Source organism: Hakea prostrata, unplaced genomic scaffold, assembly GCF_041222555.1.
Source record: "Hakea prostrata isolate BN-2017 unplaced genomic scaffold, UWA_Hpros_2 contig_225, whole genome shotgun sequence".
Taxonomy (NCBI): Eukaryota; Viridiplantae; Streptophyta; class Magnoliopsida; order Proteales; family Proteaceae; genus Hakea; species Hakea prostrata.
Window position 1 is genome coordinate 1,257 of NW_028291344.1, and position 27,956 is coordinate 29,212.

General features: G+C 39.3%; 1 protein-coding gene across 1 annotated transcript; it reads right to left on the reverse strand.

Moving 5' to 3' along the window:
• Positions 1–20,362: 20,362 nt before the first annotated feature.
• Positions 20,363–24,832, reverse strand: LOC148998628 (cyclin-SDS-like). Its single transcript, XM_089141820.1, has 7 exons — positions 23,570–24,832; positions 23,304–23,471; positions 22,403–22,569; positions 21,855–21,983; positions 20,738–20,918; positions 20,542–20,586; positions 20,363–20,395 (listed from the first exon to the last, which is right to left on the reverse strand). Exons 1-7 carry the CDS (start codon positions 24,830–24,832, stop codon positions 20,363–20,365), a joined length of 1,986 nt encoding a protein of 661 aa, XP_088997946.1.
• Positions 24,833–27,956: the final 3,124 nt, after the last annotated feature.

A 27,956-nucleotide genomic window follows, 5' to 3' on the forward strand; every position in this document is an offset into this window, starting at 1 on the left:
GAGAACATAAATCCTTTCTCTCTCAATCGAAGCAGACTCAAATTTCCTTTATGACGATTTGAAACAATTCTTGAGCTCTCGTACCTGATCATTCAATTCAAAATTACGTTTTATCAAATTGTCATTTTCCAAAGACATAGATTTCTGTCTTTCCAAGACCTCAGCAAAAGCATTGAAAGCAGCACCAAAGCATCTGCAGCAAAAGTGATAAAGACTTAGCAAACAATGGATAATGAAAGTAAATTTATCTTAACAATAACGATAATAGTTAACTTTTTACCCCCATGCATGTGTGTAAAGCCCATCAGCAGACATGGCAGCAGTCTCTCTTTTGTCACGGGGTATTCTACCCTTGGTCCCCCATTCACGGGCAACTTCCCATTTCCAATTGGCACTATGATTTTCTTTCAAATCCCAAACAGGCTGAAAATGGTCACCAGAGTCAGCAACACTTTGGGCATCTTCTTCTAATTGGCCAGGGCCAATCGGGTGTGGGTTCACATCTTCAACCACATAATCAGGATTAACATCTTCAGCGGCGTCATTCGAATCTACTTGCATGTCAACAACTTCAGCCGCAATGTTATCTTCATCATCAGGTCCATTAAGAGGATCAACTGGCATATCAAATTCAGGGGGAGCAGGATGAACAAAATCTTCATTTGGCAGAGCAATCTGTGCATTCTCTTCACCAATATTGTCAAAAACAGGGGCAGCCAAAGCAGGATCATGTATAGGGGGAGCCAAATGAGGGGCAGGCAAAGCAGGATCATGTATAGGGGGAGCAAAAACAGGGGCAAGCAAAGCAGGATCATTTATAGGCGGAGCAAAAACAGGGGCAGGCAAATCAGGATCATGTATAGGGGGAGCAAAAACAGGGGCAGGCAAATCATCATCATGTAAAGGGGGAGCCAAAACAGGGGCAGGCAAATCATCATCATGTATAGGGGGAGGCAAAACAGGGGCAGGATCATGTATAGGGCGACCAGTAACTAAAACATGGTCATCATCAGCAACAACATTTTCATTTTCAGGAATATCCTTACGGATATTCTCTTCATAAACAAATTCAGGGGGAGGAGCGGGAACAGAAGTGTTATCATCAAACACCAGATCAGCCATTTCTTCAATAACATCACTTGCAGCATTAGCAAGAATTTCTTCTGCCATATTCTTCAAATTTTGAATGGAATAATCAGGTATTTCCTTACCTTGATATTCATTCTCAACCAGGACATTTGGGAGAAAGAAACATCATCGGGTAGGATGGGTGACATGGGAGGAGGAGTCTCTTCACCTACACTGTCGGGTCTTCCAGCGGGAGGGGTTGACTTTTCTTCCTTTCTTTTCTTTGAAGCCGATACCTTGTGGCTCGAAGAGGGACCTGGTGAGTTCACTTTACATCCGAGGCTTCGGAGGTTCTTGAGGTTCTTGTTCGAACAGGAGGATTTTTACTTGACATCACTTTCACAATCTCAATATCGGGCATTTCTTCATCAGCATTTTCTTGTACAATTTCTTCTTGTACTGTTCTACCTTTTGTGACCGGATGGACATTTTACGTCAAGCACTCTTCTTACCAACCTTTCTCTTGGTGGGTTGACGAACAAGAGAATGTTTTCTTTTCTTACCCGACTTCACGAGTTGACCCGACTTCACAGGTTTGGAATCACGCTTTTGTTCTTCCGAAGCAACCTTTCGGAGTTCATAAATGTTAGGGATTTGATAAACATCGGTCCTCGAAAAGAAACTTGATTGTGAACAACGCAACAAAATTTATAGTATTAAAAAAAAATTTAGAAGAAGAACACGAAAAACCCTATCTTATGTACCTGGTAAGAGGTTGTGAGTTGCCAATCCAAAGCATCGGTCTTCGGATTCTGTTGCGTCAATGGGTATTCCAAACGGGATGAGGCTCCATGTTTCCGATCATATGCACTGAGCGTAGGACGCTGGTTCAAAGGACGAAGGGATTCCTTTGTATGGAAACACCATCGAGAGCGGTAATTGGGAATGGGGATGGAACAAAAAAAATACCTTTCTCTCCATTTCTTGTTGTCATGAGGAATAGAGTGCTCTGTGAAGATTTTGGTTGTGTCACCCAACTCAGAAGCAATACTATTTCTTCGAGCAAAATGGAGATAACCACGCTCACGGGAAACTTTGAGTCCGTGAAAATTTCTAAAAAGTTTGATAGATGGGGTGCGGGCCATTTGACGGATGAAGGCAAAGAAACAAGTAAACCAACTTCCAACTGTTGGGAGTAAGTTGAGAAGGGCAGACGCGGTAGTAGTCAAGTAAAGACTGGACAATCGGAATCACGGGAACTCTAAATCCAGAATCAAGGTGATGGAGGTAAACGGCAATAACGCCGGGGCAAGCATTATATGGACGCACAGAATGTTCAGGAACCCATAACTTGGCATTAGAAGGAAAATGGAAATCTTGACGGTAAGACGAAAGGTGAGATTCTTTGACCGTAGTTGGATACCATTACGGTCCAGCAAGTGCGGGGTCCATCTTTGCTTTGGTGGTGTCCAACGGAACATATGGAGTTATTTCTTCGTCCACAGCATACGGAGCGGGACTATCAACATTAACATGTGAAGGCGCATTCACTTGTTCGGAGGTGTGGGGCTGATGAATTCATAGAGGGATCCATGAAGAAGAACAAGAAATGCGGCAACGAAGGTTCAGGAATTATGATAATGGAGTTGCCGAGAGGAATGCGTTTGCGGTTTGAGTATGAAGACCAAAACTGCGGGTTATGTGCCGAAGCGGATGACAGGGAGTAAATAAATACAATATGAAGATGAGGTGACATACTGAAAAGACTCTTGAAAACTGGAGGGAAATATGCGATGCTTCAGATCGACGGCTATAACTGTTCGTAATCGACACTTGGGGTTTATCGGTGGATTTGGAAACATTGCGACCAGACACGTGGATAAAATAAAAACGATTAAGGAGATCATTACAATCGTGCGATGGGAAGCAAATAATATTTATTGATCAAACGACGGAGAAGAAGATAACGTCAACGAAGCTGGACAGGTGCATTAATGAGGTGATTTGATTTGGGACGGCTGACCTTAGAATTTGGATGATTACAAAACATTTGGGGCGGCTGACCACAAGAGGCATTATGTGCAAGATCGGCGTTAATTGGTTAAATTGATGACAACCTGACAATCCGAATTCCAATACTTGTTTCAAAAATTAATGATTTCTGGAAATAATACGAAAGGTTAAAGGATTGATAAAAAACTTGATGACGAAGATTAGCAATTTTGCAGCAATTGATTTTGCAGTTGAACTGAACCAAAAGAGTCAAAAGTACAGAATGAACGGAACGGTTATGATTGAATTAAATCCAACTTCTATTGATTAATATTTCCGAAGTTGATATGAATTGAACTATACTGATGACCTAAAGTACCGAGGAATGGGAATTTTTCACAAACGGTACAAAATATAGAATATTCTACAGTCATGTGAAGGAAAGTTTCAAACCTACTGATCAGACTCTTATACAAGTTCAACCTGATCAGCTTGCTTGTGCGCTCATGCTGTCACAAAAATATGGTCATCCCGGTTATTCCCATTATACACAGATCAAGCAGCATTGATCTGTCTCAGACCTCCAGCCCGTCAACCTAATTCAAACTTCCAAAAATATAAGAAACAACATCCAACCTACTCAAAATAAATAATTTCAAAAGCAAATACGTGCTTCTAAAAGAATAATTAAATCATACCAACATTTGTTTACTGAGACAAAGTTCTCTACTACATCACTTTGTAAAACGATTTGGTAAAGTCTTGAATGTAATGTGGCAACTCTGAAATCCACCAACTTCGGTATGACACACGGACTTGAAAATGCAGACAATAGAAGTAGCAATATACTTGATAGTACCTTCATAACGGTGATGGGCGATTCCACTATCTGATCAGTCGATGAAACGGAATCATTCCCTTTAAAATAGGTTCAAAACAGAACCATTCAATTTTACCAAGTTTGCCTAAACGTAATTGCAATCATACATACAAAACCTTCATATCTTCATAATTTTTTGGTAAATTAGAATAACAACTGTACATACCAACTCTTTACGTGAAGAATTTTTGTATTGGAAACCCCAAATAAAAACTAAAAAACATCCCATAATTGACCAACCAATCACTGTTATGCACACTGAAATTTCCAAACGAAGAATTACAATAACGTGTATGGTCTATCATTGTTTTATACAAATTTCAAGGGAATAAACAATGTTTCAATATGAATGTCATGTTTCAATTATTTGTTTCATTATACTGTAATGTCATATGAAAGGTTGATATGACAAATAAAAGAATTGGATGTCCAGAGCATCATATATAGAAGCTGTGGTTCAGCAAATTGCTGATACCTTAATGTTCACTACACCAGCACAATATTATTCACCGTGACTTGAAGCCTGACAAATGCATGTTCCTGAATGAAATCCACAATTCGCCTTTGAAGATTATGGACTTTGGTTTCAGTTTGTCGATGACTTCACTGACCCAATTGTTGGAACGTTTGCTTCAATTGATTATGTCTCACAAGAGACTTCATCACGTCAGAATTCCACTTTCCCTCCTTTCTGGGTAATGTCTGCAAAATTCATGTGAAATATAGTCGATATTCATGCACAGACTAAAATTTAAATACATTAATAAACTTAAAAGGAATCCTAAATGATTCCTTAATGAATATTAATTGATAGTTTACAATTATAAAGAAGAATACGATGCAGATTATAACACATAAAACCATGAGTGTTCTTTATATATATATATACACCCCCTGGTATCAGAGCCATGAAGGCGTGGTGTATGATTAGAACAACTCCGGTGTAACCCAAGCTTTCTTCGTGTAAGTCCGGTTACCCTCACCAATGCTCCGGTTACCCTTCTCCTTGTAACCTTATCTTTTCATCAATGCATTCTCATTTTCATCTATGCATGAAAGGGATGGCTCTGCCGACCTTTCTTTTATTTTTCTTGCATCATTTGCATATGGTCGAATTATCGCCTAAATTTCTTTCTGTTACGCATTTCATTTCATTATTGCTTTAAATTCTTTATATTTCTTATGGTCGGTTATACCGCCTAAGATTTTCTTTTAAATTCTGTTATGCATTTCCTGCTTATCATTTCTTTCATTTCTTTACCTTTTGTCCTATAATTTTCCTTCCGCATATTTTTCTTTATGCCAAATATTGTTCATATTTTGTTCCATTCTTTTTAGTTTGGTATATTGATGGCTGGATTTTCCGCTTGTTGACTTCCTGTTTTGTTTATATGCTTTTGAAATCCATACTTTTATTTTCTTTCTTTTAATTTTCTTCCTAATAGTTTGGCTAGGGTATCCGAGAAGTAAAAAAGACCGTCATGGTATGATTCCTAGAGGTGAGGCAGAAGGTGTGTAAGTCCTCTTTTGTGCTAGGTCTTAGTGACGGGTGAAGACTTCTCTAAGTGGACCCCTTTCTTTTAGGACGGAAAGAGAGAGCTTGAAAAGAATGAGTGTGTTTTCCCGAAGCATGTCTTCAACAACTGTGAACCAACAGGAGACCAATTTGGCTTCCAATATCCTTAACCAAGAAGAATTGAATAATGACTTTGACCAATCCTTGGCAGAATGGAGTATGCCCAGAGTACCCAAAAAAGAGATTTACCAACAATCGATCTTCGGTTTTAGAGAAACCATTAAGACCGTTGAACAAACAATTCGTGTTTCTTCTGAATTGGAAGAAATCCCTCTTCTGCAGAAGCAAACAATTCTCAACCTTAAACAACAGTATAATTACATCCATTTTGGATGTGTCCAAATAGCAATTAAGCCTCTCCACCGTGAAGGGCTAAACACTTCCCTCATTTTGGCCCTTAGAGACCAAAGATTTACCCAATTTTAGGATTCCTTGTTAGAAGCGGTCGAGACAAGTCTTTGTCGAGGACCCATCTTCTTTAACCATTTCCCAAATCTAACAATATCCCTTGATGATAAAAACATTTTGGATTCATTAGTTGTTAACCTCCAAACCAGTGGTTACGACATGAAGCCTGGATCCATACCCATTTCCTTAGTTTACAGAATTCAATACAAGGTTATGAAATCTGTAGCCCCTAAGGCCCTTAAGAAATCCACCAGAGGACGAACGGAGTTCTTTGAAGGCTTTGATTGCCAATCAAGAACGATTCAACCCAAGTACGTTCGTTGGGAAGAGGTTAGTTTTCCTGCACAATGGACCTTTCAGGCTGTGCAGCCTCAGGTCAGACCTGCCTCTACCATTGCATCAATAACTCAAGACCAATCTGGTCTGGTAACAATGTCTTTTGACCGAATGAACCTCTCCAGTAGGCTACAAGGTGAATCCTCACAGTTTATCAAATATCATCAACCATCCAGAGCTTCCTGCTCAAGCATTCCTTCGGACTCTAGTAGTCTAAGGTCTGAACCTACTATTAGGCTCAGCAACCTTGTTACCAACAACCAAATTACCCATGGTGTTTACACCAAGGGAGACCAATATGAACAATCTGAGGACAGCCAAGCTGATCCAGGGTCACCGACTCCTTCGGCTATGGAAGTTCCCCCCAGGAATTCTTCATTAATGATGATTATGTCTGATCGACCTTTCTCGATCGATAAAGTTTTGCTCCGGCAAGACTTTGACAGCCCTGACAATGCCCTTAGGAAAGATTGGTTTAACGATAAATTTAACCTTTCTGAAAAAATTCAGATTCGTGATGCTTGGTATCATGACATGGAACAATACAAAATTAACATGAGATTCTTTGTCTGGTTTGCCTCTTATGCTGAGGAACATCAGATAGATTATCCATGGAATAATAGAACCATAAATCAAACGATTTACCCTTTCAAGAATTGCCTCGTCAACAGAACCAACGAAACAATAACCTCTGACCATCCCCCAGAGGACCAAATCATATTAAAAATTGAAGGAATAGATGCTTTAGTTGCCCCTTTTACAAACAAAGAAGGCCTTAAAGATAGAAGTCCTAAAAATATTGAACAATTAAGCAGATTTGAAGTGCTTAACGAGATTGAATCCCGTTTAAGCAACCTCATCATTCTTGATACTGCTGCAACACCTGCAGAAGCTTCTGCCTCCAATACCATCACTGAATCAGACCATGAAATCAATACTGATAACACCAATACCTATCATTACCCTCGAATAACAAATAGCTTTTGTAAGTATAAAGATAAGTATCGGAAACGACACAAACCCTTTACACCTTACAATCGAAACAACAATACCAAAGCCTTAAACAATAAGCATACCAAGCCATTAAACAATACCATCAATATGATCCAAAATAAGGACATTACTACTCATAATCCTCACCATACTACACACACCCAGGATTTAGACGATCAAACTTCGCAAACAACAACTAATGACCTCAAGAGTGAAGTTAAACTGCTCAAAAGGGAACTTGTCTTCCTTAAAAAGCAACTTCCTAACAATCCCACCAATACTACCCTGCCTTGTGTCCCTAATCCGAACCAACTTATCAATAACATCCATTCCCAACAATGGCATGTTGAGGTTAATCTCATCATCAATAAATCATTTAAACTTTCAACCATTGCCTTAGTGGATACTGGTGCAACCTCCAATTGTATCAAAGAAGGACTTGTCCCTACCCAATATTATGAGAAAACCACCCATAGACTTTCTGGTGCCAATGGCCAAAGTCTATGTAACACCCAGCCCAAATCTAGCCCGGAAACCCGATCTGTTTTGCGTGAAGTCGGGTTTTGTTTAATGTTGACTTTGAAGTTTGACCGTGATTTCAGTTTTACTATCTTTTAAAATATTAGGAAGATGTCTTTGTGGGCCATCTTAGTAGAAGATATGGTGTTTGACCCAAAACCCATGGATATTGATGATGGTGTTTCCTTATGGAAACCTTATTTGATTTGGTGTTGAACTATTTATTTGTGAAGAAGAACTTGGTTGATGGACCTAAAGCTTAGTTGGACCTGGTTTGAAGACTTCCCTCCATACTAGGTAAGTAGTACGATATATTGAAAGAAGCCCATCCAAAAATATTGAAGTTTGGCCCATTAAATCCTTTGTTTTGAATAAGCTGTCCAGGCAGTGGCATTTTGGTAAATATCTGTTTTGAAGGTTTTCAAAAGCTTTATTTCTTTTAATTTCGTGGTAAACTATTCCCACCATGTTTCTAAACCTCTAGATAGTGTGGGATCGACCTTTGAACTTCCTCTTTGGCAACCAATCAACCATCAGGGTCAGTTTGGTCAGTTTGGTGAAACCCTAGTAACTCTTGAACTCTTTGTGCTATTTAAAAGGGGGAACTCCATGTGTTTCACTCTCAATCTGTTTCTAAGCCTTGGGAGAACGTGGGAAGATCCCTAGAACCTCTCCTTCGAAGCCAAGGAAGATCCTCAAGCAACTGTTCAGGTTTCTTCAACGGTTTCTCTTCTAAAAGGTTGGTATGCAATTCGTTTCTTCTTTAATTCTTTTAGCCCTAGAGTGAATCCCCCAATTCACTCTATGATCTTGAAGCCATATGGCGATGATCCTTGAATTTGATTCCACCAAAGCTCTTAATGATACTTTCCCTAATTTCCTACCTATCTTTATTATTGTGGGGAAGGTCTCATATTATTACCATGACCTTCCCTTGTGTCCTCATGATTGAGGAGTTGATCCTTGTTTTTCTTTGGAACAATTGGCAACCCTTTTATTTTCTATTAATTCATTGGACCCTCCCCAAAACCTTTCTTGATTGTAAATTCCTTACCCTAAGGGTGAATCTTTATTCTCCCTAGTCTTTTCGTGGGATACACGGATTCTTGTTAGTAAATCCCTAATTGTATGATTTGAATTTGTTTCCCTTCACTTTAATTGAGAACCTTATTTTCTCTCATTAGTAGACCCTTTCTAATTCCATTCTTTATTTTGAAATACTAATGAGATTTTCCTTTATCTATCTTGGGTTGTTTTTGTGAGAATTAATTATGGGTAACTCTCATGAGAGGTAACCAACTCTTATGAGAGGTAACCATATCTGAAACCCTAATGTTCTTTTATCTGTTGGAAACTTCTCAACACTTTTTCAGATTGTGCATTCTTTGTTTCTCTTTCCCATGGGTGAATCTTGATTCTTTGTTTCTCTTTCCCTTGGGTGATATTTGTGTTAACCTAAACTTGATCACTATATTTTCTTCATGATCCATGTTTAACCTAATTAGGATTTCTAATTATTCTTTCTTCGTTCTTGTTCTTGATTGAGATCAGGAAGAAGATGATGCATTCTTGCAACCATCTATTCCATGATCTCATTCTATTCTTTGAGATCTATGATCATCATCATGATCTTAACCCTAGCTAATAGATTCTTGAAACCTTAACCCTAACCCTTGAATGATCTTTCTGGAAACCTCTTGTAACCTTCCATGTGAGGGAAACCTCATGGGTAATGTTTCTGTTAACATAAACTAGATTTCCTATGATTTCTTGCTATTTTCTTGATAACAATCATTCCCTCTCTTTCCGTGATCATAACCTTTTCATGAGCCATATGTTATGATTAAACCCTAACCTCTTTGTTACAAACCTATTATGATTGATTTTTCGGACTATGATCTCCCCCATGTCTTCATTTGGGTTTGGTTGTACTTGGTCTTCAACCCCATGAGCAAAGCACCCTTGTATGGCAAATTTCATGGGGGCGGTTACTAGTGGCGGTCGCTTAACCTAAGCGACCGGCCCAAGCGACCGCCCGGTCTGCTTTCGAGGATTTTGCCCTATTTTGCCCCCAGACTTCTATAAAAGGCAAACTCCGTCTCTTTAACGATTACTTTATTCGTTATTTCTTATTTGGGAGTTAAGACGGCTGCGGGGAAGATCCGAAAGAGTCTCTGGAGTACTGACAGTGGTTTGGAGGATCAGTTCTCTTCTTCTCTGGCTTTCTGGTGTGAGGTATTGAGCTAACCCTTCGTTCTCTACTCTCTTATCTCCGTTAGTTTGATTTTACCCTTTTTCCTCGTCACTGTGATTACCCCTTGGTTATTCTTTACCCTTTTTTTTTATCTGCGTGAGATGGAATAACCATAAACAGAACCACCGCTTCGTGAGATGGAAAATCCAATAAAGGAGAGGGTTAGGGATAATCCACTGATGATAGGGGATTGTTTTCTCTTACCCTTTTGGCTTAGGGAGTGTTTAATTCGAGACTTAGGATGAGATTACTCGAAAACCGGATTGAAATCGAGTAATCAGAAGCCTGAGTTTCGAATTGAAGCTCACTGTTTTTGGGGCGGTCACTAGTGGCGGTCGCTTAACCTAAGCGACCGGCACAAGCGACCGGCTGGTAAACAGTGACCAAATAGATTTCGGTTTTGATTCAATTTGGTTTATGTGACTTATATATTCTTGTAACCCTCTATATAGGTGTTCTCTGTTTCAAGTAGAAGTCTTATAATAGTTTCTGGAATTCAAGTTAGAGGAGTTTTACTAAATTACAGGTAAGGACATGCATTCTTATTTATATGCAATTACATATACATGATGATTCTGTTGTTCTATTTACTATTCTTTGATCATGTAACTTGCTGTAATTGTATAAAGTATGTGAATCTTATTGTACACTTGCTGTTTGTGGTATTCATTGATGTACTTCATCTTTTATGATATTGCACAACTGTTCATGATATGATAAAGAGTGTTGTAGTGTGATTGTGATGGAAGGGGTATTCCATTGGGATATCTTGGCTTGGGATATCAGAAGGCTGTGGAATGGGACACATGCCCGCTGATGTCTCCAAAGACTATCATGATTACTTGATGACATACTTAGGGAGTCTAGAATTGCATGGCTAGGTACCCCACATGCTATTACCCTTTCGGCAGGGGAATTGAAGCCGGGTGACCCGTGACAATGGTGACGTGACTATGTTTCATCCAACAGCGGTAACCGATCCGTGCGGAGACTCGGTGGTCCACTATTGGTCATGTAATGGTAGGGTTGCATATGTTAGGGTTGGGCTCATGGACGTCCAAGGAGCGGACCGGGTGTCGCGAGGAGTCATGAGAGCATCCGCCCCAATAATATGTGGATGACCATAGGGTTAAGGAGTGGAGTCCAACAGAGGTAGCCAGTCCGTGAGGATTATCACTCCTAGGTTGCGAAGGATACTGAACCGAGTTGGTTGGTGCCATAGGGGAAGTATCTGGACTTCATATAGTATGTTACCATTATGACCTTGCATTGGATTAGAAACCCCGACATGCGCCAAGTACTCATTGCCAATGGTCGTGGTGAGAGAGTGTTGACTTAACCCCCAGCCACGGTTTTGAGAGCCGGGTGTGGACTTACCCCTTTGCCCAGGATCCCTACAGAGGTAACCGGTCCTTGCCGGATCGGAGTGATGAGACTTACCCAAAGGAGGGCTGGTGTATATCTTAAAGCATGTCAGCCATTAGAGACTTGCATAGTTAGATCTTAGTAGCATTCATATTTCGCATATCATCCATATCATTTCATATGTGCATTCGTGGATTGTATTGACATATATATGAGAATTGCTTGTTCCTTATCGAGTTCGTTGGAACTCATTCCTTTCATTGTATGTATTATATAAACTGTACAGATAGTTGCACAACGTCGGAAGTTGGAGATGATTCGTATGAAAGAGCCTTCTTGTTTGAAGCTGATGTGGCACAGACAGCACTATACATGAACTTGCAGAGCATGAAGCCTCCTGAAGATGAAGACTATTTAGTTACTTATTTTGCTTCCGCTGAACTCGATATTACTTTTGATTCTTGATCTTCCTTCTTTGATTATTTCTTGGATATTTATCGGAGGATTTGGACTCCTGTAACCTGTTTATTAACTATTGCACTATTCTTGCTCTTGATTATCTGTATTTGTATTTATTATTATTGATAGACTAAAACCATGGATCTTGTGACGGTTCACATCCGCGGGTTGTCGGGCGGTTAACCGGGCCTGGCGGGCGGGGTGTGACAGTCTAGGTGTCAATTATAAATTGTCAAATGTCCATATTTGCACCAATCAAATATGTCTTCGACAAGTCTTTATCCTTGTCAAAGATATCATCACCAATGTCATCCTTGGACAACCATTCCTAGAAATGATTAAACCCTTCACTGTGTCTAACAAGGGGATTTCAACCAAAATCCAAGGTAAACAGATTTTCTTTGCTTTCTTACGAGAATCTCAAGCTCGTGAAATAAGCCAAATCAATCATATCCAAGCCAAAGAACACCAGCTCCAATTTCTACAAAATGAAATCACCTACAAACGTACTGAAGAGCGTTTGTCTGAACCATTTATCCAAAAACAAATCCAACATTTCAAAAATATCTTTGAAAAGGAGCTCTGTTCTGAATTTCCTGATGCCTTTTGGCATCGAAAGCAACACATTGTCAGACTACCTTACATCAAAGACTTTTCTGAAGCTCAAATACCTACAAAGGCCCGTGCTGTCCAGATGACTCACGAGTTACAGGAGGCATGTAGAACCGAAATCAATGATTTATTACGTAAAAGGCTGATCGGCCCCAGTAAATCCCCCTGGAGTTGTGCAGCATTTTATGTCAATGGTCCAGCTGAACAAGAGAGGGGTACCCCTCGACTTGTTATCAATTACCAACCTTTGAACGAGGTTCTCGAATGGATTCGGTATCCTATTCCAAACAAAAAGAACCTCCTTCAAAAAATACACCAAGCAACCATCTTCTCCAAGTTTGATATGAAGTCTGGATTTTGGCAAATCCAAGTTCACGAACAAGATAGGTACAAGACCGCTTTTACTGTTCCCTTTGGTCATTACGAATGGAAAGTAATGCCCTTTGGCCTTAAAAATGCCCCAAGTGAATTTCAGAATATTATGAACAACATCCTCAATCCTTACCAACACTTCACTCTGGTCTACATCAATGATGTCCTCGTGTATTCCAAATCCATTGAAGAACATATCAAACATTTAAACAAATTTCATCAAATCATGAAAAATAATGGATTAGTCATTTCTCTAAGGAAAATGGAACTATTCCAAACAAAGATTCGATTTTTAGGTCACAACATTCACCAGGGAACCATTGTCCCCATTGACAGGTCTTTAGCCTTTGCCGACAAATTCCCTGATCTTATCCTTGACAAAACCCAACTGCAGAGATTCTTGGGAGCCTTGAACTATGTTAGGGATTTCATCCCACAAATTGGATCCCATTGTGAGCCGCTTTATTCTCGGCTCAAGAAAAATCCAACGCCGTGGTCACCGAACCATACCAAGGCTGTCCAAACCATCAAACACCTGGTCAAGGCTATACCATGTCTTAGCCTTGCCAATCCTGACCTTCCCAAAGTCGTTGAAACTGATGCTTCTGAACTAGGTTACGGAGGTATCCTCAAACAGACTGATCAAGGGAAAGAAGTACTTGTCCAATACACCTCTGGAGTCTGGAATCCGGCCCAGAAAAATTACAGTACTATTAAAAAAGAAATTTTATCCATTGTTTTATGCATTCAAAAATTTGAAACGGATTTACTTAATCAGAAATTTTTAGTACGTGTTGATTGCAGTGCTACAAAACAAGTATTGAAAAAAGATGTTCAAAACATTGCTTCAAAACAGATTTTTGCTCGCTGGCAAGCATTACTGTCCAGTTTTGATTTTGACATTGAGCATATCAAAGGAGAATTCAATTCCATCCCTGACTTCCTAACCCGTGAATTCTTACAGGGATGCAAAACTACCAATACTCCATCTTTTGGTACCATCCAATAAATCCCCTCTTTGACCGGGACTGTTTAACGATTGTCTTTTCCACCATTCTTGAGAAATGTTAACCATCAGACATCTTCGCAAGTGGGCTCGTATCTATGAAGCCCGTATTAATGAAACCTCCCAGGAGATTCAGCGAATCCTTGCAAGAACTGGTTGGTCCAATTTTGATCTTGGTAATTATCAACGTCTTGTTTCTGATCTCATCCGATGTCGTCGGCTCCTAAGCCAAACACGGAACCGATTAAGGATGTATACTGCATAACTCTTTATCATTAAAGGCCTTCTGCCTGAACAATCCTTCCAGTTCCCAGGATGCGAAGATGGGAAACCGTTAACCATAACGACATCAAAGAATGGTCCGTAAGCCGTGACGGTAATATCGGCACCCTTTTACCCAGGGTAAAATATGGGTTACCGTTACTATTCCGGCCCTGAATAGTCTGACGTGTCCTGTCAATAAAAAGGGCAACCGGTTCATCATTCTGGTTTAAGAATGGTCCAGCCAATATCCGGCTTGGTCAAATTGGATAAAATCAACCAGCCAAAACCCGGCTCAGCCAAATTGGGTTAAACAAATTGAACCAGACCAATAGGGAAAACAGTGTCGATGACGCATGGAATGCCCTGGAATGGTTCATCATCTATAATTTTTACATCCAACGGTGCAAGATGAAGATTTGCATCCAATGGTGTAAAACAAGTTCATCATCTATAATTTCTACATCCAACGGTGCAAGATGAAGATTTGCATCCAATGGTGTAAAACAAGCTTACCAAATCATGGCAACATCAACGGTGCAAGATGAAGATCTGCATCCAATGGTGTAAAACAAGCTTATCAAATCAATGCAACATCAAGGGTCAAGAATCAAGCCTCCAATCGGACGGTCGAGGTTAAAAGAATCTAGCCTCCAATCAGACGGTCAAGGTTGAAAGGAATCTTATCCCACCAACCTTATCTTCACTTTATCCTTGAAGATTGCTAGCAATCCAAAAAGACTTAATCATGGCCATCAATCTTGATTTCATGGCATCCGACGGATGACCATCTTCTACAAAGACCCTCTTTCTTCTATAAATTGAAGGGTGCTCTCAAAGGAGAGGAGGTTGCTTTCTTTGCAAGATTAGAGAGTTCAGAGGAGTGCTCCTCTAGGAATAGGATTTCTTCCCCCTTCCCCTCTCTGTATCATCTTGTAATGGTTGTAACAATGCTGTAACAATGTCCTTCACCACAAAAGATCCTAAAATACACCCCCTGATATATATATATATATATATATATATATATATATACCAACCATATGAATTTCAAAGGTTACCATTTTTCAGATCACACCAACCGTTGTCTTGTTCCGGGAGATGTTTATTTCATGCTGAATGGGATTAGACCTATTTAGGTTCTAATCTTACATTTATTTGTGTCTTCCAATCTCTATTTTATAAACACAGAAGTACAAAAGATGGATCAGTTGAGATGACGATTGATAGGGGGATTATCCATATATGGTTTCAAGAAATAAATGTAAAATTAAAGGAAAAAGAAGGTTCTTAAGACTCTGATGCAAAGGAAAACATCAGTCAAGCATCGGTATTTGTCAAAAGTACCGATTTAATGAAATGAAGTCTCGTGAACAACCACCCCCTGTATACCTAAACCAGAAACACCTAAAATCCATCCATATTAGAAAAAAAACCTATTATATGGTGATCCATCAGATGCACCCGATGGATAAATAAAACATGCATTCTATAAAAAGAAGTCATTTACAGCAATAACTACAAACATTAATGTGTAATGACAGAAAAAACCAGAAATGCATCCAAAATGCATTTGTGCATGTTGCATGATTATCACTGATGTAAATACACTACCGACACAACGAGAATGTCTTGTTCTAGGTGCTTGGGCGAGGAGCGGTAAGTGAAGATTGTTAAGTAAGTCACAAACAAAATGCAAGTGGTTTATTGTCAAACTATTCACCGTTAGCACAGGTTCTTATTGTTCCTAAAGCTCTAGACCTCGAAGACAGAAATGCCTTTGGTCAGTGTCTAATCTTCAGCTCTGCTAATATCCCACTGTCTAGCCTCTTCACTGATTGGTGAGAGTTAATCCAAGAATCTCTAATTTGTCAAGGTCACCCCGAAAGCAAATAAATCATAAATTTCTCTTTGAAAATTGAAGAGGCAACAAATACTCATTGAAACCTCAAACATATAACAACTTATAATCTACAAGGGCACAGAATTAAGGATATTGTATCAACTCATATTCGAAAGATAATAAATCCAAACACATCATGACATGTCATCAAACAAAAGAAGTTGGAACCACTCACATGGCAATCCTAGCATACTCTTCATAATTTTCAAGTAACATCTTGCTAGCTTTGTGCATTCAAAGCCGATTCGGAAATGGCTCAATCAATAAACACCGACAACCCGTAAGAATAAAGAGAAACCACCATCAGAAAAATACCAGATGGGATTTTGAAATGAACCAGGCCCTATAAATGCTGACTTAGAGAAATCTTAAATCACTCATTGCAGCCAAAACTAAGTTGCTGATTCAGAAAATTAACTTTCAGTTTTACATGGTAGAGGACAAATGGATTATTTCACAATTCATGAACTGTTGAAACTTTAAAGTCTAATGAACAAAACACAGCTCACTACTCCAAACCTACATAAGCATTTATAAAGGATAGCGATGCCTATCCATAGGGTGCCCAGGATTATGCTCAAAATCTTCTACTCTTCTTGCTCTGAACCTGCATTCCCCTGTTCCACCTTGCTCCTCTTGCTTCTCTTCTTCCTGTAACAGGCAATCAAATAAACAACCAAGACACCAAAGAAACATTCAAAATCTTTTGCTCAATAAAATCCCAAACTGGTTGAAACAATGATAACAGAACAAAACAGAACCAACAAGGAAAACTACCTTGAAGGTTTCCTTAGTCTTTTCATAATCTTCCTTCAGCTCTTGTGCCCTATCAATGTAAGGCTTCTTCTCCTTAAGAACCAATGAACCATGAAAATGTTAATCGAAGAATACAAGCAAGAAAATATAAACGAGAAACAAATATAGTACTTTTGACAAAGAGGATATGATTATTTACTCACATCATCAGTCATAGATTTCCATTTAGCTCCACCTTCTTTTGCAACCTTTCTTATTTGATTTACAACAAATGTCAGTAAAGTTAAAATCAGAAATCCACAAGACAAACACATAAAAAAAGGAAACGAACATTTTAATTAAGTAATAAATAGATAAATATTACCGATTTATTTCCATTTGGGTTCTCTTCCTTCAATGATTCTCTTAAGCAATCCCTGTAACCAAACTATACTATTAAAAGCCATCAAAATCAATAAGACAGAAACAGTGGCGGTGGAAAAGGATAGAGACATACATAAAAACCAGGATGGCGCTTAGGCTTAGGAGCTTTCAGGTTTTTACTTTCTTAACAGATTCGGTCTTCTTTCCCTTTGATTTGGACGACACCAGATATCCTCTTCTTTTCTGCTGGCTTCTTCACTTCTGTAGCTTTTTCTATGATACGCACCTCTGAAGGAAACGGAGAAGACCAATCAGAAAAAGATCAAATGCTAGAAAAATGAAAGCAAATACACCAACGTACTCATCGATAAACAGAGCAACCATATAATAGGAACATAGACATGCCAAACGTCATCTTGATTTTTGACTCAATGCTACATTCGTTCATATCAATAAGCGCCACCAACTAATATGTAATTTCCTCCATAGAACCTGACCAAAGAATGATGGATTTATTAATAAAGCCAGAAGGTAGAAGAGCCCGAAGCCACACAAGAATAAAAACAAGCAGATACAGAGCATTACTCCTGGTGCAGTGCCACTCATTTCGGTTGCAGGCTTTTGAGGGCCCGTCTTTATCTCTCTCCTCTCGTCTTCTCATCATCTTTGTCTTCCACACCTCCTCTTCGGCTGCTTCTCTGCAATCATCACAAACGAAATATCTGGAATCCCTGTTCAGACTTCTGCTTTTCTATCCTTTCAGACAAATAGCTTTGTGGTACAATGGAATGGGTGAAAATTTACATATATCTTCAAACCAAGAAAAAGCTTGGAGATTCTAAAACTATGAACATGCAAGTTCGCCTTCGTCGAGCTGAAAGCCCCAAGTTCGTCTTCGTCTTCTTCTTCTCCTTCTGCAAGTTCGTCCATAATTTCTCCTCTCCAAGTTCGCCTTCGTCGAGCTGAAAGCCCCAAGTTCGTCTTCGTCTTCGTCTTCTCCTTCTGCAAGTTCGTCCAAAATTTCTCCTTCTGCAAGTTTGCCTTCGTCGACCTGAAAGCCCCAAGTTCGTCTTCGTCTTTGTCTTCGTCTTCGTCTTCTCCTTCGGCAAGTTCGTCCAAAATTTCTCCTTCTGCAAGTTCGCCTTCGTCGACCTGAAAGCCCCAAGTTTGTCTTCGTCTTCGTCTTCGTCTTCGTCTTCTCCCTCTGCAAGTTCGTCCAAAATTTCTCCTCTGCAAGTTCGTGTTTAGAGTTGTCAGGCTTTTGATTTTGAAATGAAACAGATGCTTCTCCAAGATGCGATCAACGAAGCGAGTTCATTCTCAAGATGAGCAACTGTTTTCGATCAACGGAAGCGAGTTCGTTCTCAAGAGCAAGAGGGCTTGCTGTTCTTCTCCAGATTTTCAGAGCTCCAAATCGTAAAATGAGTTGGGCGAGGTGATTGCCATGGGTTTTGGGTATTTTCAAAACATTTTGAAAAGCAAAATTGAACCGCGCTCCTTTTGGTTTTTGAATTCGTATATACCAAGGCGGGCGGTATTTTGTGTTTTTAAAACGTATTAACCAAACTTGTATGAAATACCAATACTTCAGTTACATAAGATAACCCAAACCTCCCAACTCGAACCGGTTTAGCGTCATTGGACCGACCCGTTCCCAAAAAGCTGCTTTTACAGGTTGTTTAGATTATTTTAATGGCAGAACAATGCGGGCCGTCCGATTAGATCGGACGGCTCGCTTGACAGTCCTGCGCATTAATTGCGCGGACCTCAGCAAAATTGATTTATGTGTACTTTTGTACGGATTTTTATTAGCAGCAGAGCGGATATCGTACGTGCATTAGTGCGAATTCAACACGTGGTAAGATGAAATCAGACGGCAACTACTAAAAGAGAGGGGAGGTGATCGTAATTTTAAAATTTGTTTACAAATGAGGTTTTAAACTTTCTAAATTTACATTAAAAACCTCTCAAAATCGATGAAAGCCTTTTCTCGTTAGATTCAGAACCCTATTTCGTTGAAAATGCAAGCTGATTTCGTCGATCAAACCCCTATTGTTCTTCGAAATCCTTGTTTGACGTTTAGGAATTGAATCAAAATCCCTATTTGGCATATTGGATTTCAAATAATGTTTTTTGTTTTGGATCTGACTATTTGTGTTAGAATATAATTGAAAAATTGATCTTTGGTTTCTTTTGCATTTTAACCGGATTAAAAGTGAGACAAGAGGAACCAAAACTATGTGAAAAATCCATTTGCTTCTTCAAGATTTCTGTCACAACAATACTCAAGTTTCCTGTTATTTTTCTTTCAACAGAGATGTAATCCATCCCAAATTGAAACCACTGGCGTTTCAACAAATATTAGTACACGTTTGCAACGATAGCTCTTCTTCTTCTCTCCCTCCTCTTGTTGTTTTCGCTCTCCTTCTATGTCGATAATTTACCGTCCCTATTTTATAGATCTGCTCTTGTTTTCTTGTGTGTGTTTCAAATCATTTTCCTTTCACAACTGATTAAAATCTTAAAGAAGAAAACTACGATTCAGATACCTCTAGCATGTTCCAGGGTTTTTCTTATGCTATATGGCTTTTGGGTGTATTTTGTGTCAGAGTTAAGTTTACACAATCTCGTTAGGTTATTTTGGCTTCACTGGGTGAATTCAATTATTATAAGGATGAGATTTGTGAATTCAAAATATTCTTTTACCAGTATAACATAATTACAAAACTACCTTTTCTTTCAACCGTGGATAAAGAGAGAGTGACACATGTCACATTTTTGAGCCTGCGTGGGAGATACCGCGCAGGCGCGAACAAAAATCCCTTTTGTACACATAACAAGATGTTTTCCCAATTTTTATCGGCCAAGAAATAATTCTGAATAACAAAAAGGAATATTCTATCACGATTGAAATGGATTAGACAGAGCCCATCACTTGTATATTGGTAGTTCTTATTTCCTTTTTCATCCCGCCAGTAGCTTCAGTCTGCTGTGTTGGAAAAAATTGACGACAGTACAGATTCCAGTTTTGACTAAAACTGTATTAACAACAACATAAATTGTATGAACAGTTTCAAACTGCTCCAAAACAATATTGCAGCGTTCCAAGATGTCTCAGTCTCTTTTGTTAGGATTGGCATACCATCTTACCTTGATTTACCTTTCATATTTCCAAAATGTTGAATGAATGTAACAAATGCCTTTAGTGAGAAATGGATAGATGAGTTCTTATTAGTTCTTTAACAGACGCAGTTCACCAACCACTCGAGACTCTGTCAAGGGACCAGCATTAATTAATTAGATTTACGAACAAATAGAAAAAATTAAAATTTCATATTATCCAAAGTATGTGGCATGAAGAATTAAGTTTTTTACACCTAGCTAGAAGTGAAACGAGACATGGTTGTGTTTTATATACCTTTATGCACTCTGGTAGATCATCGTTTCTTGTTCTTACATGAGTCTGAAAAAATTCAGTGAATTAGTACTTCAATGGAAGGAGAGGTTATGTGACCAAATATCAAATTGAGAATTAAAGTGACTGTCATCAAGAAAGATCGACAAATTCAACAAAAACTTGACGATGAGAACCATAGAAAAAGTTGTTCGACTACCTCCATGACCCATTGGCAGGATACATCATGATTGCCTGCTAGTGATGCAAGGATGACCAACCCAGCTGCTATTGTTGAGGGCCAAAAACATAAGTGCCTGTGGTCCAGCATTGACAGCACTGCGAGGTGCTTAGCCCTCTTCTCCACCTCTGCGTCAGCTTTGGCTGCCTTCATGTAGAACCTATGAAGCATGAGATTCCTTTGAGTGAATGCCTTTTAAAAAATTAAAATATTTTTCTCTATCTAAATTCTTTATCAGCAGATGTAAAAAACTGTGCTTTCTTTACATTTTTTTTTCACCATATATTTAGGAGGAATTCACTTCGGAGCACTTATAAGAAGACCAGAAATATCTAAATATGCAACAAGAAAAAAAAAATAGAAGTCTTCTCAAAAAAAAAAAAAAAAAAAAAAAGAGAAATAATAGAGCATAATCCTTTAGTCACCATTGTCGAAGATCCCAACTCCAACTTGTGAAGGTTTGGTAATTCCAATATATTGATCAGGGAGATGAATATATGTATAGTGCAATACAAAGCATAGTAAATACACTAAATACACTTAATAGAACTCTAGAAATAATACAACTCAACCCCCCCCCCCCCCCCCCTTTCCGAAGAGTAATATTACCATATTAAGGGTTTACATGACCGGGCCAACTATGCATTTATTTTTTGCCTTTTTGGATAAAGGCAAATGATGCATTTCACACTAGACATGAAGAACGAGTGATTAGGATAATTAACATCTACTCCCACTCCCACTCCCCCCTCGAAAAACAAAATAACAAAATAATAATAGTCACATACCATGAAATTAGGTTCATCAGTCACCCTTGAGATTAACTATGAAAAGAAAATAACACGTATTAAATCAGCCTTTTGAATTGAAGTTCTGTCCTGGGAGGCTGGAGTACGAATAATTGAAGGAATAGCCTTAATTTCCTCTGTTCCATCGCAGGACAGCGACCCGAACACAATGGAATAAGTTGAGCTTTACCGGCTCAACTTGGCTAGGGGCCCATGTCAGCCTGATCTTGTACTCAGAGCCGTCAGACCCTGCTAACCAGCCGAAAATTGGGGGTAAATTCTAAGATAATGGAGTAATTGGAGCTTACCATAGGAAGTTGTACGTCGTGGGCAGGAAGCATCGGAAGTTTAGGACCTCTTGCACCAACCATTCCATAGCCACAACCTCGCAGCTGCTGTGCACTGCGCCCCCCACATGAAAAAACTTTTGTCGGATGCTGAAAACACCCATGCATATGATTACATGATTAGTGAAAGCCACAATCTATATGGAAAGTGGGAGACTAGGGTAATCAAATACTACACTACCATCAATTCCTTTTCTTTGTTTTCTCAGCTAAAGCAATATCATCAAACCAAATCAACCTCCTATTATATCTATTCCTCAACATAAAATACATCAGATTTCTACCAAAAAAAAAAAACATAAAATACATCAGATCAGAATTCCATTCTTTTTCAGGTAAAAAATCATAATTCCATTCTATAATTAAACTAAGATGATTTCATTAACGATTAGGTACTGTGTGTACAAGAAAAAGCGTGGGTACACATCTGAAAATGGGAAGACCTTGAAGAAACAGACGAAGGGGCCGAAAATTCAAAATCGAAGTATAGTTTACGGAGAAGAAATTACCAGTTTAAGGGTTGGTTTTCTTCAATCCTGGTGGCTAGAGTGAGACAAGCGATTCCAACTACTTGCAGGTTCTTCTTTTGTTTGAAGAATCCTTCGCTCAGAAACCTATCGAGGAGGTTAACACCTAAAAACATCGTCTCTGATCGAAGCTCCTTTGTATCAGATTGCTGCTTATCGAGAAAAACATCCACAACCCAATGAAATGGATAACTGGAATGAAAATATATCATAAACATACAAAGTAAAGGAATGCTGATAAAATGAAAGGCACCCAAAATCCTTAAGAGGGGTAAATGATTTAAAAATTTTTTGGTACTTTCTTACTGAATGAACGTCGTCATTTAGACGAGTTATAGCTCTAACGGACAATAACCATTGGATCGATCATTGTTATCATTTGGTATATGACTGATCTAGGTGGGTCTTACCAAGAAGAAATAACATGCTGCTACAAACTGAGCAAACAAGAACAAACTTGGTTCTATTGGACACTTCACCCAAAAAAAAATGGTTCTATTGGACACGCACATGCACTTGTCAGTTAGAGGAGAGTACGAATTAATGCGAATTGCCACTAGCCGCCGCATGCTCCATTTATCTCCACTAACGAAATAACTAACCCTTTTTACGTGTCTTACAAGTTGACAACTCAATGACGAGATCACCCTTGATTCACTTTAGGTTTCGGGAAGACAAGAGAGATACGATTTCCGATCATACGAGGAGTAGTAAAAGCAAAAGGACTCAAGGACATTCGTTGACTACAAAGTGAAGGGACCACATAATCGAACTGAGGCGTACTTTGATCCAGAACAGGAATTAGGGAAGCAATTGCCCAATCAGTGATCATGTGTAAAGAAACTCCGCAAATATATGTAAAAGTGGTCCAGTAACTCCTCACCTCAACTATCCAGTTAACCATCAGTAACCGTTGCTGGATGACGAGTTCGCCGTACTCCGTCGTTGAGTTGTAATCCTCGGCGTAATCGTGTCTTAAATTTTGACTTCTCTCCCTCTGTCTTAAGTTTTTGTAATTTTCTTCCTCTTCCTCGTCTTCAAATCTCAGCAACTGAACCAAACATTTAATTGAAAAGAAAGTTAAAACCAGATCAAATAGTTAAATAGAAACAATTAATGTAACTGACTTTCAGAGAATAGAAAGCATACTATGAACTCATCTGGACGCCCGCCTTCAACTCTTGAAGAAGCTTTGCCGTTAGAACGAGAACTCCGCTTTGAGAATTCTTGCTTGAATTGAAGAAACAACGAGAAACAAGGTGACTTAATTGAATTTCCGAATGACCGTTCGGAAAAGTCACTTGGAGAGTCAGTGTCAAGCCAGCTGTCTGAGAACCCATCGGAATTTGATGGGAAAAGCTGTGATTCGACATTGGAGATTGTCATTTCCTGCGTTGAACTATATGAATCATCTTCATACGAGAGATCTTCTAGACAAGTTAGCTCGATACCACAATCGAATTCCTTCGGTTTTTTCTCCGCGTTGGATTCTGAATTGGACACAACGAAATTTCTCTCAACGCGTGACAGTTCTGAAAATTCAGACAACCGATGTCTATCTTCCTCCTCCGCTGCCTTTATCAATGAATCACCAACAGTTGGATATATATTTTGGTTTCTCACTTCAGCAACCGTGTCAAGGCAAGAAACCTCTAACATAGACTCATTCTTTTTTATTGCATTAGAATTTCTTGCTCCGTGATCTCTTTCTGTACTCAAACTCTCTGAGAATCTACGCAACGCATCGTGAGGAGTGGAGGATTGAATACAAGAGCTTTCAGAAACTGAGATCTCCCCGAAATCTGCATTTCCTCCACGTTCCCGAGCCTCTCGAACTCCATTAACTGATTCGGTTTTCAAATTCAGATTTCTCTCTGGAAACTCGTCCGCTTTGCCGAGAAATCGAGTCTCAATTCCACAAAACGATTCCAAGCAAGACGATTCTGATAATTCCACGTCTGCTACTTCTTCGTTCTCAATCTTCTTTTCGTTTTGTTTGTGTCTGCGACAAGACCTGGTTATACTCCGGCATTCTTCCTCCGAAATGTTCTCCAATTGACGGAAATTTTGATCACCCTCTCCAAATGCAACTTCAGATTCAATCTCCTCAGACTTTCTCTTCCGGCGAGAAGATCTCGGTTTCTTCTTCAAATTCACATAACCGGCTGAGATCCAGCTTGAAGTACACGAAACTTCGTCGGGAAAGCATGAAGATGAACTAGAAGCTTCCGCAAAACCTGACAAACCTGAATTATTATTAGAAAACAACAAATTCGAAGATTCGACGAGGACTGGAGACCTCTGGAACCGCTTCCGACGAGGAATTTTCGAACGATGCTTTTTCTTGAACGCAACTGCAACAAATTGTTTCTCCCTTCTTTGTCGAAGAATCGAACTCTCGGTTTTCTTCATTTCAGCTAATTTTCATTTAGTGTCTCAGAATCAAACTTTCAGATCCTCTCTTTGAACTTGGAAGATCGATAGGTCGCAATTTCTAGGGTTAGAGATCGTTGCAGACGAGAAAAGTGATAAAAGTGAGAGAGGCGAAGGTGAGCACTACTTCCACTCTCTGTCTAAGATTCGAGTTGCAACCGTTTGGGAAACGTTGCTCACTCTCACAGTATATACATACAGAACTAGTTGTGGCCCCTCGTGAATTACATTTCTCGGCCACGTCCGTAAGGGAACAAACACGTTTCGTTCGGAGTCTGCTCTGCATTTCTTACTTTGCTAACTTCGTTGTCTCCATGAACCCGACACGTGGCTAACAGAACTATATTGGACGTGGAAGCGTAGAAATTTCATCCTCTCAGGAGTCACGAAATAAAGCTGCAAAAGGTCGAGCGAAATTATTTTTGCCCAGGTGAAATAAAATAAATTTTAAAAGGTAGGGTGAAAATAAAAAAGAATCTGAAAGATTTATTATTTATTGGATACCAACAGGTACCCGTAAGAAATTTTCATTAAAATCTATTGGTGGAACTTTTGCTATGGTCCGGTGAAACCTACAGTGCTGTGGATGTTTTATCCTCTCAAGAACCTTCTTTTGACCGTTTGATTGACTTAATCTGATAACAACCACTTGATGGCTAGCGTTTTATGTTAAATCTGGTGGGTCAGCTTGGCCAGGTCGTTTTATTTGGCATAGATAAAAAGCCTGGAAAAGAACCATAAGCTTCACATGTTCATCGTGCAAGGGGTCGCATGTGTAGAGATGCACACCTGGGTTTCATGCAGGTTAGCGAGACTCACCACGTTTGGAGCGTGAATGTGACTTACAAACAATTTTCCAGCCAAGAAAAGAAGGAAAATAGAAGAAGCAAAGTTTCAGCCTTCAACCGATCGTCTACCCTCTACCTCGTTAACAATAATCCATGCCCTGGGAATGCCTTGAAATACTAATCTTACCCTTATAAGGATTCACATCCTCTGTAATTCCTTTCCCTACAATTCCCTGTAATTCCCTCCTAGGATTGTGTCACCTGGCATTTAAGTGATCCAACGGTTACCCAATATAAACTAAATTTAAATTTTATTTAAACCCACTGATAAATTTGAACTTAGTTACTAATTTTTTTCTTTAATTTGTTTTGGAATTATTAATTCAAAAACTTAGACAAAAATTCTTTTGCGGTTGCTATTTACTTCAGTTAGTTAATTATAAGAGGGTTTGTTAAGGATATTTCTAGCACTTCATTGACAATTCTAGTCAAACTCAGGGTTGTCTTAGTCACCACATTCTCACTAGCCGTCAAGGGCAATTTTGGCAAGGCACCTACACACACGCCAATCCTAGCCAAACCCCTATCTTCAATTAAAGATAATCTCAAGAGTTTTGCCTAATCTCAAACATAGGTGGATCTTTAGATCTATATTATCTCAAACATAAATGGATCTTCAGCGTTCTACATTATCTCAAACATACAAAGATCTCTCGAGTTCTAAATTATCTTAACAACCAAAGCATCTTCAAAGTTGTATCTTATCTCAACAACCAAAGCATCAAAGCAACTTCAGAGTTGTATCTTATTTCGACAACCAAAGCATCTTAAGAATCGTACCTTATCTTGAACACACAAGAAACACCATCTTAAGAATCGTACCTTATCTTGAACACACAAGAAACACATCCAATGCAAAATCCTAGTATCTAACCTTACTCGTGTAAAAAGAATTCTGAAGTGTAAGGTGAGGATCTTCCAGTCTATCCAGACTTGGTGACATTGTTCTCAGCAACTTACTTCCTTTCAGGAGGGTCAGAGACAAGGTCCTTTTTAGCTGATTCTAGAGAGTCGGGTCCGGGAGATGAGGATCAGATTTTCTACTAGCACACTGGCAGAGATATTCCGAGTGCCTTACTATCCTCATGAGTGTGTATGGATACCTGCCGGAGCAGAGATAGATTCCTTCTTTCTACCTCACGAGTTGCACGAGATTTGCATCACTCTTTGGAGAGACGACTGGTGCTACGCTCCATGAACAAGTGCACTAATGACTGATTCAGCTAGGGTCATTGGTCGCATTGTGGGTCGTAACATCATTTCGAAGGCTGGGCATCACGAGAGAGTATCAATGATGGAGGCTCTAGTTATCTACCGCATCTACTTAGGATTTGAGATTGATCTATCCTTCATCATCCAGAACGTCATGTTAGAGGTTGTGGAGCATCCGGGCGTACAGGACCTTTGCTTCGGACGTTTACTTACACTCATCTTCAGGTATTTCGGGGTGAGGCTGAAGGATACTGAGGTGTGTACACGAGATCTAGGCTATGGCATCAAGACGAGGACTGTCCATCAGATGCAGCTTAGCTAGGTCGAGAGGGTGAGGATGATGACTACCAAATGAGGAGGATGATGAATCGGATGGTGGTGACAAGGGTGCTGGTTCGAACATAGATGACCAGGCAGGAGATGACACCTAGATGCATGAGGCAAATTTGGGTCATCATGAGATCCCCACATCATCACATTTTGAGATCGAAGGTCAATCACTCACAGTTCCAGAGACTCCAGAGCTGTGTACACATATGTGCTCTATGGCTTCCATCCTAGAGAGGATAGAGTTGAGGCAGGAGAGGATGTAGTCACAGTTGACTCAAGGTGTAGAGGATGTTAGAGTACTTAGGGAGTAGAGACAGTAGTCTATATAGATTGTACTAGGATTCCTTTTATGTTTTATCAGATGTACTCATTTTGGAACTATCTTATTGTGTATTATGCGTTTTCTTTTGTTGCATTATGTGGTGTTTGTTAGATCATACTTATTGTGTATTATTCAAAAATACATTATGCTTCACTTATTAGATTTCTAATTCAAGTGATATGTTATTCACTTCTAAGAATACTTGAGTCACTTCTGGATTTATGACTCAGGGATGTTCCATCATTGCTCCTGTGGTTAGGATTATCCTTGAACTTTGAGCTCTGATACCATTTTGTCACATCCACCCAGCCGATACCCCATCAGGCATACCCGAGTGTGTGATCCATAGCCCTGAAGATAAGTATCGATGAAATCAACCTCCCACATTCAC